Source organism: Balearica regulorum, chromosome 1, assembly GCF_011004875.1.
Source record: "Balearica regulorum gibbericeps isolate bBalReg1 chromosome 1, bBalReg1.pri, whole genome shotgun sequence".
In the NCBI taxonomy this organism is placed as follows: domain Eukaryota; kingdom Metazoa; phylum Chordata; class Aves; order Gruiformes; family Gruidae; genus Balearica; species Balearica regulorum.
In genome coordinates, this window is record NC_046184.1 from 109,560,297 (window position 1) to 109,574,133 (window position 13,837).

Consider the following 13,837-nt stretch of genomic DNA (forward strand, 5'->3'; position numbering starts at 1 on the left):
AAATTACTAGTGTTATTAGAATTTAATTTCCTGACAGAGACATCTTGTTGAACTTTATCTCTCTGTGTCTCAGGATGGAGCTCTAAAACTGAATTTTGCTCTTATATTTCTTACCTGTCCTGACATAGTAGATTTGAAGTTGATAGATTTGATAGAATGACAATATTAGTACACCATACTTCAGCATGAATACAATGAAAAGTCTTTTTCTATAGTTTTAATTTTAGAACATTTTTATTTACTATATACTGCCAAGAGAGCAACTAGCTTGCATTGTAAGTGACAGTAACTCTAATAGGAGACAGTTCTAGAACATACTCACTATTTGTTTTAATGATTTGAAGCAATCTGTGAATAGATCTTTTGTAGAAATCTCTTTTTTTCCCAAAAAGTTCATGCCTCTTTCACAATAAATTACAAAGCCCTTTTAGATATTTTAATGATTTTTTTTCCACAATCTCTATTTATATTCATACCAGTTTTTGCTTTGAATGTGCATGGACTTGGTTAACGTAATATGCAATATTTTTCAATTTTTTAATATAAATTTTTCAGATTTTTAATGATGCCTACAGGTATTTTTTCATATTTTTCTCAGTGAGACTCTTCTAACTAGCTCTGTGTGATTGGAATGTTTCAAGCAACCTTAAATCTCTGAGCTTTCCTCTAAAAGACTCTGCAGTGTGATGGGTCTGCATCAAGCTGTACAACCTGTCTGGAGGAGTGCATATGTGCTATAGGTAGAGACATTTTGTGTTTCATTAACTTCTACTTGACTTGGAGAAGATGGCAAAAAACTTGCAAACAAAACCAACCCTCCTCCAGTTACCCACTGAACCTGGGATTCAGAAGAGGTGCCAAGAAGATAGTGAGATGAAATGAGGTGAGGCCCCATTCAAGAGGCAGGAAGAAAGCCCCATCCATTATTACTAGACCAAGCATCTTTTTATCACTCCTGCCTTACCACAAGGAGTAAAGTTAGTAAAGGCAAAATTGAGGAAATCAGGGTTATTTTTTGATACATTCCATAATTTATGCAAATATTGAAATCTCTCATTAGATGAGTCCTTTGATTGGTTTTTTTTTGTCCACTATTTGAAACCAGAACTGCTAACTGTCCTTCTATCCTTTCTGTTTTCCTATTTAATTTTTTTTTCAAAGCAAATATTGCTTCCTTTTTCCTTTTTAATGTAATCAGATATGGTAGGTATAACAATATAACCAAATGCATACTGGAAAGAGTTCATTCATGGTGAGCCTTGTTCCAGATAATACCTCCATTTTGGGTATTAGACACTCACATAGATTGTGCTCCATTCTTAAAACATTCTGGCACTATTTTAGATTAATTCCCATAAACGTAGTATTTTTCAGTGTGTATGTGTTCTCAGAGCTTAGTGATTTTTTACTATTGAGACCTCTAGTGATACTATTATATGACTGCTCATTTTCATATTCCCCTGCTACATTGCTTATAATTTCAAATATAGAAGTTATAATCTTGCTTCTCTTTCTTCTTCCTTGCCCTTCAGTGACTTCCTGGAAGCTTTACTAATTAAAGCTTTTAGAGACAAATTCTGAATTCTTTAATTATCCTCCAGTCTTCAATTTTTGGAAGATACTGTACTGATAACTTAAGCTGTGAATCTACCCGTTCTGTTGCTATCAATGGAGCTATGGGCAGGGAACCTGATTCCCAGTATGTTATCCTGAAGATAATTTTATAATGTTGAAGAGAGATTTTTATAAAATTGAAGGATGAAAAATCTGAATCACTCATACACAAATACAGTAATAGGAAATGGCAATCAACTGTGATTTAGTGTTTACTTACTGGGAACTGAAGGGACAGTCGTAACATCTGGAATCACAGTTGGCTCCACATAAATACTTTCATTACACTTTCCCTTTGTCAGGCCAATGTCATCCAAGGCAATATCACTGGGACCGCGCTTTTTAAAGGCATCAAAAAGAACCTGAAGTTCATTAAAAAAAAATTAGATTTTTATGATTTAATGAAACATTTTTCAACTTCCTATGCTGGACCATTCTGTCTTCTTTCTTCAGTGCTCTTATTTCTACTGTAATCTACACTGCTGCTACACTCAGAAGAGGGCATCAGGGATAAGACAAGATTCCTCACAAAACAAAACAGCACTATGCAAACCAAGTGGATCATTCTAAGGAATGTAGGAACTTCTTCATATAAATGATGAACATGATTTAAATCTCTTCAATAACTTTACTTTTTATACATAAATACATGTAATTTTTGAAATACAAATTCTGTATTACTCATCTCATCAGTCCAAACTTCTCTGATCTAATGGTATCTCTCCATGAAAAATTGAAATGAATTTCCTTTGTTTGTTATTGTGCTTTAATATCCACATATGTAAAGTAATCCTGCTATGAAAGAATTTGTGCTGGTGAAATACCACTAGGTATAGCACTCTTCCTGAGATCATAAAACACACATTTGCTGGAAATCTGATGCAGCCAGGTCACAGAAGCATTTACTTCCTCAGATGGTAAATGCAACTTTCTGGCAGTGCTTTTGCATCAGTCAAAATTACTGTAGCAGGACAAGCCATCATAAATACCTGTAAAAAGAATTTTTTCAATAGAGACTTGCTGAAGGAATTGTCTAGCATAAGTCTTCTCTTGTTTACAGATAAGTCAGGTCAGTTGTTAACCATGCGGCGCCAAATACATTTCTGTCTGGAACACACTTTCAGTCAATTATTCTGTAATTAATTAGTAAAAATACTGCTTCATAATCTGAAGCAATTTAATTTAAATCTTCTCGTGGATAAGTACTTCATATCACACTTACTGCTGAGATTTTAAACTCCACATCAGATTTTGATAGTCTTTGAACACCCTTGTTTTGTGGAAACCTTTCTTTCGTGGTAACATTGATTGTCTCATGACAATGTTAAGGTTTTCTGTTTTCAAAAATAATAATACTTGAAGTTCCAGAGCAGGAAAGGGGACGGGGCGGGGAATGACAACTCTAATGGGAGCTCCAGTCTTCTGTATGCTACCATTTATTTGATGGCACGCATTAGTAAATAGTGCTACGTATTATCTTTGGAGCTCTGGATCATTGGGTTCATTTGGCAGAAACTTCTGATATCAGTTTAGCTAAAACAAATTTTCAAAAGAAGTAGCAGTTTAACAAACCTTAAAATCAGATGTTTCATTTAAAGTTACTTGTCCATAATTCCAGTTGTTTCCATAGTTTCCTTCTTTCTGGAAAATAATCTTTTCCGAACCATGCTCATTACTTATGCTAACTCTTAAAAGGTAAACATTAGTACTGTACATGAAATACCTAGAGGGGGAAGAGCAATTTTGGTAGTATTAGAACAAAGTGAAATTTCATGAAAAAATGACAAGCTTTTTATTTTATAAGCGGTTTTGTGGAATTAGGATAAATTTGCAGTGAGCATGAAAATAAAATTAATTGTATGTTTAGATTACACCTGGAAGATTTTCTTGGTAGTTTGCTATATTTTCTGCAGAGGCCTAGTTAAGCTTCTTGACAAAAAACACTTCAGAGATTCTTAACATAGTTTCTGTATAGAAATTAATACTGGATGCAGGGTGAAAAAGAAAATACATTAAAGCTAACTGCAAGACTCAAACCTATAAAGGAGTTAAAGGTTCAGGCCTGGAGTTGAGACTGATCATGGAAATCCAGACAGAAAGAGGCTTGTATTGCTGGCACACTGACTTGGATTAATATTATATACTAAAGAAAGCTATTTGGTTTTTTTTAAGAATTGCATAAGAATACCAAAAGCTTAGACAAAATGGATCTGAAGAGACCAAAGGCAAACTCAGAATCCGGACTCTCTCATCTCCAAGTCCAAGTCCTGTGGGTGTTGAAATATAAAATCCTGCAAGACAATGCACACATTTTAGTCAGTACACAATTACTAATTTATTTTTTAAATGAGAGTTTTTACATTGAAAATAATAACAATAATATCAAGCACAGATAATGTTGCATGACTTGGAAGATTCCTGACAAAATAAATGTGAATGATTATCCCAAGTTCATTATCCCATTCATCAGTCAATGACATATTAAAATGAGCTTTTAAGCTTTTTTGGACACTCCTCTGAACTAAACATGAAATGGGAAACTAGCCCTTTTGAAGTTAGTGGGAGATCTGTGTTTTATTTAGTGAAGGCAGTGATTCACATGAGCAATTTTGACTTTATAAAAATGTCTTCCTGTTTGACATTGCTTGTGATTTTGCAGAAGAATTTCCTGACATTTTTATAATTTTTATCCACATAATAATGGGAAATATGGATTGTGTGTTGAAGGGGTGGTGAAAGAATGACTACATGAACATTTTTTAGCAAGGGGAAGCATTCTAAACAAGAAAAAGATGTTATTTGGGGAAACTAGGGTTTTAGCTTTTTCTGAGTTAATTCCAGTTGGGAATTTTGGACTTCTTGCTCCCACATGGAAATATAATGTGATGTTAGGTTCCAGAAGCATTATGATTTTTCACTAGAAAAGCAAAATTAGGCAGAGTTTAAAGCCCTAAAATAAAATTCTTGCTTTATTGAAATCATGGCTGTAATCTTGGATTTTATTCTTTTTCTTTCTTTCTTTCTTTCTTTCTTTCTTTCTTTCTTTCTTTCTTTCTTTCTTTCTTTCTTTCTTTCTTTCTTTCTTTCTTTCTAATACATATATATGCAAATATTATATCCATAGAATCTACAAATAAATATAAATATGATTATATAATTTACATTATAGCTACTATATTCTGTTATTTATACTTCTAGATTAGCTAGCTTTTTCATGTGGGAGGTTAAAGTACCTGAAAATTAGTCTGAAATCTGAATCAGGCTTTTCATTTCCTGTATTGACTTAGAAAGCTTGCATTAAAATTTACATGGTGCCTAGCTTTAAGAAAGTGAGCATAGCATTCTTTTTTAGAAAAGGTCTTCATATAGTCAAAGTGACAGTGCTCTGTCTTTGTTTCATCAATTCTCTGAGCATTCAGAATCAATTGCTGAATATGTATTAAGTCCTTTGCTTTTCAAGAGCAGTAAACCAAAATACACTGTTTCAGTGAATGTATGCAATATCTAGATATTAATGATGCAGCTCACATTTTTATTTCAAATGTAGGTTGTAGAAATTTGAATATTCAATATAATAGGAACATTACATATAGCAACATTACATATGTCAGCTTAGATCTAGCACAGTGAACCAGACAGCACCTAAAATAAATTAGCATTTTCAACAAAGCTAGAAATCATTACAAAATGTTTTGTTAAACAAATTTTATGTTTTTTCATCTGATTTGTATTCTAGAAGTTAAATGGGAAGATAAAACAGTTTTCTGAAGATTGTTTAGAAAATGTGCATTTATTGAGAGGTGAATAATTTCTATCCAATAACATGCTGAATAATATTTTTCTTTTCCTGGGAGTAACTTCTGCCAGAATAATTTGATTTTTTTTCCAGTTACTTGCTGCTGAATAAATTCTATATAAGTCTTGCACAGAATACATACAACCACTGCAAAACACAAATTATGTTAATTAGTTTTAGCTGGACAAATCAGCTGAGAAAGAGATTGTTTGGTTTTCCTGTTGAAGCAGAAAAAAACTTTTGGAGTCTAATTCTGGGATAAGCATTCATAATACACATTCAAAACCTGATTCCTATCAGTATTGTCCCTTTAATTAAAACCTGCATTTGATATGATCACTCTTCAAATTAAGTTTTGTCCAGCAATTGCTGGAGTGTTTGACTGTTTTGTACACGTGTTGAAAGTTAGTGTGTTTGGAGTGTGATTCTAACTGGGGACACAGGTGCCCTGTGTAACCTGCAGGTCAAATTTATGTTAAATCAAAATTATCCTGTGACAACCATGAGGATGTCAACAGTAGATAGGGAGGAAATAGGAGTGATTTCTGTAAAATGTAAATATACTTATTATTTTCCTTAAGGTAAACATGCAGTTATTTGACCTATAACACTGCTGCAAATAGAAATTCCTTTCTCAGATAAGAAACTTTTCAATACCTCACACTTTAATCACTTCATGTATTTCTTTATTTCTTCTTTTAGTTTTGGTGTATTTTGACAAGATGGCAATCAGTAGCATAGAACATTTTGTCTGGTAGCCCTGACTCATTTTTATGGCAGAATAAAATTACATCCCAATGATACCACTGTGAAGAATCCATTGTACAGTGGTATAACATAAGTTAAATCAAGCTTTTCCTTTAATCTGCAAGCAACTCGTGTTTGATCTTACCTGACATGTTGCCAAATGTATGATCAAAATCAGGACCACTCATAAAGGGAAAAGTAGGGCCCTGAATTCTCTCCCAGTCTGAATCATCATCTAAATCTTGTATCCAATAACAAAAGCCATCTTCAAAAGTGCAATTGACTTTCTCATAATCTGTGAATAAGAACCTCTAGTAAATAAAAATGACAGAGACATTAAATATTTTCTCAGAATTACATAAGAATGATTGACAAACAATGTAAATTTTTAAATATGTTTGAAAAGTGGAGCCAACGGCAACTTAATTTCCTCTTCTATTAAATGCAATATAATTACTCACATAAATGTGTCATTTATACTTGTTAACAAAATACTATCACTGAAGGTGGCCCTACATGCTCTTGCACTCATTCACCAATCTTCTTTTTTCATCCTTCACCAGTAATGTTGTGGGGGAATGAGAGAGGACCCCTTGCATCACTAACACTAAGGGCTAACCCTGCTCTTTTCCTCTTTTCTTTGCCAAAGTCTGGATTGCTCCAGCTGAAAGGGCTCACCACCAGAGCTGAATGCTCAGAAGATACGTGCTGTGCTCCATGCACCAGGGATGCCCCTTTCCTTTTCTTTCTCCTTTGCTCCTTCTTTGCTCGCATATATTTGCTGCAACATCTTCATCACCACTTTTCTTCCCATGATATTTTGCTCAGTGTTTTTCCCTGGTGCTTTGAAGTGCAGGTCAGCCCCCAGCAAGGGTTTCCACATGACAAGAGTTTGATGGCACTCTGGATGCTTCCTGCAACGTATCTCTTCCCAGTAACATCCCCTATTCACATCCTGCTCAAAATCTAGCATCTGAAGAAGCCTTCACTTGTCCAATCTGCCTCTAATTTTTTTTCTCACTACTAAAGAATGCATGAGTCATATTGCTGCATTTTGTTGTCACTGTGGATTTACTGCATCTGGAATTTTTCCAATGCCTATTTACTGAAGCAGGTATTTTCCTGTATGTTCATTTTACCATATGGGACTACTACTTTTGGCAATGACTTAGGACATCAGAAACTCTGGAGAGCAGGTACTGTCAGGTGATCACAGAATAATGATTAGTGTCAGTGATTCAACAGTGTTCATTAGTGAACAAACTGGCTGAGAGACATCTGATAGAGATATGGCCAGAGTTTTATTTAAACAGATTAATTTTGTAAGGCATCACCCTACTGCTAGATACAGGCCTGTAAACCTGCGGACAGTCTTACTGAAATCAATGATTTGATCTTTAAAATAGTGTGAAATTTTTCAAAGTGGATCTACTTCGTGTACTGAGGCCAGAAAATACTGCTTCCCTTTTCATCTCCATTTTGTCAAACTGAAAATATAGTTTCACCAAACTTTCAGGATAACAAACAAACACACACACAAAAAAGAACACTTACTGTTTAGTTCATTTGCATTAAATGCAGTGTACGTTGCGTTAAAGCCATTGTAATTTTCAGAATAATCGGATATAAACTGTGCTGTAGCCTCATGAGAAAAAATGTAAATTGTCTCAGGATTAGTCCCTGACAGAGAAGCTGAGAACAAATAAAGAATAGTATAGTCAGAGAAAAAATGATCCCATGCACATTAAAGTCACCAGTGCTGTCACAAACATACAGTGGATTAGCTTTTTGAGTCTTAAAGAATGCTTTCCCTCTTGTATTGTGATCCTGCCTACAATAGCTTCAAAACCCTGAAGGCATTTAGCTGTTTGGCTGCCATATAAGAATTCTGCATATCCCATCTCTCATATCCATCAATATGGATATCAGCTAGTGGAGAAATGACTCTTACAGTACACATATTCAACACTATAATCTTCATATCCATGCATATTATGCTGTAAATGTTCTCAAAATTTACAGCTATGCACTCTGAACCTCTAGAATCACAGTACTGATTACGTATTTTTGTTATATATACTTACTCTCACAGTTCAATAATTAGCACATACATTTACAGATATTTAAAGAGTAAGGAAACTGTGAAATTACATAGGAATCATCTTTCACATAGGCATCATCTTTCACACTTTTAATTATACGTGCATTATTTTCCTTCTTCCTTCTTAGGTTATTTTATGTACTTAAGTAGAGAGTCTTAATCTGGAAATGTCTTGTAGTCCTTCTTTCTTCTATATTTGGTATTTCCAATACCTGGAAATCTCCCCCTCAATTAGGCAATCCACTGAAGGACAGTCTTTAACATCGTCTTTATGTCTTTGTGGTATCACTGGTCATCACCACAGCAGTCTTTAAAATCAAGCAATTTAATGGTTGCGGCAGAGAATATTATTGAAGAAATCTCTCACTCTACATTGAAATTCTAATGACGGGGTCATATTCAAAGCAGTACTGAAAGGGTAGAATTTATCTGTTCTTTGTTTTATGAGTCTTTTACTATTTCTCATTCCCATTCTCTCCCTGCTTACAAAAATAAGGGTAAATAATAATATATCTTTCTAACTTAACTCTATCTATTTATCTTGAAGTATATTTATTCCACCTCTGATGGAATTCAGCTGGATAGACTGAGTCTTGTGAAAAATGGGCAAAATCCCAGTTTTCCAGATGAGGACATAGAGACAGAGATAAGGTATTATCAATATTTCAAGGTCTGAGGAAAGCAATGCCATGCTCATAGTGAATTTCAAGGGAGTATCATAGTACTTCTCCCAACAGTTTCAATTTAGACACCATCATTCATTTTATGTTACTGTGTGTGATGTTACAGGATCTTCTGACAACATATTTCCAAGGAAACATGAACCCCCAAGATCATGGTTCTGGTCAATTATCAAGATTGTTCAAATAAGATCTTAAAAAAAAGTAGAGATTTCTTAATATATTAGGGAAGCATTTATCTGGTCACTTCGTAGATATGTATATCTAGATCAATTGTCTAACAGGGTAACTTTACACAGATGTATTCTTCCACTTACTTAAACATAAGCATGCAATTTTTTTCCACTTCAAGATGCTTACTTTACCACTTAGATTTTAGTAACGGAAAAGTAATATTAACTTAAAAATAACGTTACCTCTTAAAATCTTGTTTTCTCCTATACCTTCAAAAATATTTAAATTGTCTGCATACTGTTGTGTATCAAAAGAAGTGAAGTTCAGTTTAATGGATAACCCTTGAGGCACTCTAAGATAACAAGAGAAAAATAAACCTCAAAACTGAAAGTCATGTTCTAATAATCTTTTTTAGTAAATTCATTGTGTGCTTGAACGATGTTAAGATCAGAAACAATATAAAATTACATTAATCAAGATTGTTAATCAAGATGACCTATTTGGCTAAGTTCTAGTATGTAAAATTACCAAATGAACAGGGCATAGACCTTTTGTAACAGTACAAGTACTCCTCTACTCACTGGAGTTAAGTTTATTTTAGGAATCGAATCTTCTAAACTCTAGAATGTGATATTTAGCTGAAGAATTTGTTGTGGTTGGGTTTTCTTTTTCCTCTGTATTTCATTAATTTACAATTACGTTAGTAATAGATAATATCTCACTGGTCAGGTAGACTTCCTAAAGTCAGAGAAATGGTATCATGTTATTGGTATTAATGGCAAGATATTAAAATCTCTCTCCTGAAAGTCCAAAATAATGTCTCTTATGACAAAAACAGGATTTGCATGAAAGATTTGAGGATCTCAAACCCACTGTTTGGGAACATGTTATCTAACCCAACCATCACCCAGGGAGTTTAATAACAGAAGTCACTTTAACTAAAGTGTAAAAAATGCTGGGGTTTATTTTGCTGCAGTTATGTTCTCTCAGTAATCTGTATGTAAGTAGCTCTCCCATTGCCTTTCCACTAAACAAAAATATGGTATCCAAATTCTAAAACTCTACTATCACAATCAGCTTAGCTTCCCTTACCAACATTTGTTGTTTTCTGGAATTGAGAGACTCAATGAAGATAGCTTTTCAACAGCAATCTGCTGGTGTTTATCAGTAACAATTAGCAGAGAGGTATGAAGTAAATATTTGAATATTTGCATTTGCTTTTTTTTTTTTTTTTTTTTAAATATATTTCTCCATAGGAAAAAATCCCCGTCCTTGGTTTGAAAAGAGTAAAATATGTAGATGAAATTTATTGACCATACTGGCCTTACTTTTAAAAGGAGAGGAAATTACATCTTCTTTTGGGGAGGAGTTAAATGGGGTGAAAATGTTAAAGCTTTTCCTAAAAGTAATAGGGAAATCTTTCTAGACAAAGAAAAGCAGAAGAGATATCAAATGTTGGATGTATTATAGGGTGACTTTTAACACATTTTTATAGGGATAATAAAAGGACAAAATGTCTCTTATTGGTTACTGGAAAACCCAAAATGTTCCCTCATAGAAACAATTTTGTTCAAAAGGGAGACAATATTTGAGTACCATATTGATTTTTTTCAGGCCTTTACTGTCAGTATTGCTAGATTTTTTTAAAGCAGATCACTGGAAAATAAAACCAGATGGTTGTTTTTGTCACTGATCAATCTGTAATTCCACAGATCTGCAGCACCTGTACTATATTATTTGCGATTACTCATGATTCTTTCCAAATTTAAGTTTTTGTTAGCTACATACCTGGTATAGATATCTACCTAATACAATCCTTCTTGCAGCTATAGCAGCATTTGAAGCAAAATTAACAGCTTAGAAGGAAGTAGTGCACTTGAAACATGATTATTTATCCTGCTCAAATTCTGTGACACCAGAAACTGAGGAACAAGTCAAGCTTATATTCTGAAAGATACAATCTTGTGCTTTTCCTGTGACACACCTACATTTTAAAACCAGGTGTAGCTAGTAATTATTGGTGAATAGTATTGCTGAAGATGACAAGGAACAAATGTACTAAACAGAAAGAAACCCATTAAAGTCCTGAACAAACTTAAAGGCTAGCACTTTCAAAGGAGCCTTGTGAATGAGAAATCCAAATCTTATCCAATTTTAAAGACATCCTTAAACTCCTTTGAAACTCTTCTACCAAATTAATACTTCTCAGAATCAAAGAATGGCCATTATTACAAAGCAATAATAAGAGTTACTGCATTTTAAAGCAGTAACTTCTGAATCACAGTCATTGCAGGTATATTTAGGATCTTCCAACTTGCAATCACCTAACTTCTTTTGAATGTATACTTTAGGATGAGTTTTGTCACATACTATGACTATCTTTTTTGCTCCCTGGCTTATGAAGTGGACCTAGAGTGTCAGAGTCAAATAGCTGTCCCTCCATGTAGGTATGTATCCTTGATTAAACAAATTCCACTTCTTACGCACAGGGCTTAAAAAGCATTTGGTGCTATTATGTCAAATGATACTCACGCGCATTTAAAACATATTCCTAAATGACTTTTAGGAGCACAGGTGCTCTTAAGTCCCTGATTAAATGTATACCCATAAATGACAAGGGAATTCTGTCTGTTAGTTATATCATATAAAACCATTACTTAAAGACTAGTATTTACTGTAATACTTTGAAACAAATATCTTGCAATTATTTTGAGTTATGTGATTTATTTTGAGCTTGCAAATGTGTTCCTGTGCATGCATATAACACACAAGATTTCTCAAAATCATACCTAAGAATTTTTGTAAGTGGGAAAATTATATAGTTATGGGGTTTAGGCATGCAAGTTTTTAAAGAAATACAAAGGAGAAAATGCTATTACATATTTTCCAAGCTGGGGTATTTGGGAATACAAAAAAATGGCATAAGGTTGATATGCAGGAAACAATATGACCTTATAGTCAAAAAAATGTTGGGTAGAAAATTATTGGAAAATGGCTTACCGTATAATCCATTGGCAAACAATATTTGCATTATACGGTTTTGGATAATTCATGGAGTGAAAAAACCCAGAGGAATCAGTCAACATAAATTTTCCATCACAAACTGCAGCTGTAAAGATATAATGAAAAACATTTGTCAAAATGCCATTTGAAAAACATAACAGCCAAAATGAGGGCGACCTTAGACACTTGTTTACATGGATTACCTTGGAAATGCTTTGTAAATAGCGATGGGAAGACAAAGTAAAACACACTACCAACTTATTCCCACTTCTAATTCCTATGACTATTTGATCTCAAAGTACTATATCAGAAGAAAAGCAATACAGATAATTCACTTTTAAATTAGAGACCATCCAAACTAGTCCAAACCAATCCAAATAATTCAAATCCAACAGTTGGATTCAACTAATCCAACTCTCTTTCTTTAATTTTATTTTATATATTTGTAAGGAAACAGGAACTTGCCCTAACAGTTCTTATCTACAGCTACTTTAAATCTGGAAACTGTGTTTGCACTACCAGAAACAATTTGATATCATGTGAATAAAAGCAAGAAGGGATATGGTTGACTATTGTTATCTCTGCTTTTATGAGCTTCCTAGTTCCTCGCCTTATATGTTACTAAGTACTCAAAGAGATAAGTGGATATCCCGAGTTTCCTGCCAGCTATCGAATTCATTCATCCGAGGTAAATGTCATCCATCATCATGTATTTTTTCAAAAAGCTTTTATTAGTTTTGTTTCCTTGGTGCTGCTATTCCATTCTAAATTTAAAAATCAGTTATTTTAAAAAAAATGTATTTTTATGCCTCAGCAAGATTGGAAATGCTAGTTCATGTAGAGTTATTTTATTTCAGCAGACACTGAAGCACTGTTGAAGCTTTCTGCTGCATCTCTTGAACATTACGTTAGAAATCTGTCTGATGATGTTTTTTTCTTCAGTTTTTCAGAAAGCATGATAGAGCTTTCAAATAAGGATAAAATCAGTACCATACACAATTATCTGGAAAGGTAAGTTCATCAATTTGAGGCAGATGATAATCAGAAATTAGATAGGGCTTTTCATTAACATCAGAAATGAAATCATACCTATAATGACTATCCAAATTATGAATAATCGATCATATTGAAAATTAAATGGAAATTTTATTGAGCATAGTCCTCCTCAGGGAAATGATATATAAAATGATAAATTGGGGCTCCTTGTCTGTTCATTTTATAAGTGTAAAATTCTTTCTGACTACCACTGTAGCAAACACAACATAAAAAATAGCTTTGTTTCAGTCAGGCTCAGGCACGCACTGTTAATAAAGACTGTGAAGAATGAACTTCACTAACGATGGTATGTCTAATGCATGAGCTGGAATAGAAACATATTCCCTTTTGCAAACTTCATGGCCTTTGAGAGGAAAACAGAACACATAAGATTTTAAATACATAGAGAAAAAAGGTCCATGAAGGAGAGAGTTATTATTCCATATAACCTTTTCATCAGAATAGGCTACAGCTTTAGAGCTGCGTATTGGTATAGAAGTACTTTTTCTGTCCATTTTAATTCATGTGTTTCCTGTCCTTACCAATGGGCTAATATTTACAACCATTTCCCATGAAGAAGAATAAAACCAGTGTGAGATGAAGGAAAGTGCTCAGCTTGTTATCAATGAAGTGTGCAAAAAAAGTGGTACTGTTAGCGAGTGGTTAGCAAGACATGTTCTGATCTAA

The 13,837-nt window shown here is 33.7% G+C and overlaps 1 protein-coding gene across 1 annotated transcript in view; it reads right to left on the reverse strand.

The window, feature by feature from the left end:
* TMPRSS15 (transmembrane serine protease 15) overlaps positions 1 to 13,837 on the reverse strand; it is a 60,034-nt gene that overhangs the window by 30,005 nt on the left and 16,192 nt on the right. The window contains exons 9-15 of the mRNA XM_075769955.1: positions 12,113 to 12,221; positions 9,355 to 9,464; positions 7,712 to 7,849; positions 6,303 to 6,452; positions 3,803 to 3,905; positions 3,187 to 3,337; positions 1,835 to 1,976 (exon numbers count right to left, since the gene is read on the reverse strand). Of these exons, the coding sequence (XP_075626070.1) occupies positions 1,835 to 1,976; positions 3,187 to 3,337; positions 3,803 to 3,905; positions 6,303 to 6,452; positions 7,712 to 7,849; positions 9,355 to 9,464; positions 12,113 to 12,221 (903 nt within the window). The remainder of the gene's footprint in view (positions 1 to 1,834; positions 1,977 to 3,186; positions 3,338 to 3,802; positions 3,906 to 6,302; positions 6,453 to 7,711; positions 7,850 to 9,354; positions 9,465 to 12,112; positions 12,222 to 13,837) is intronic.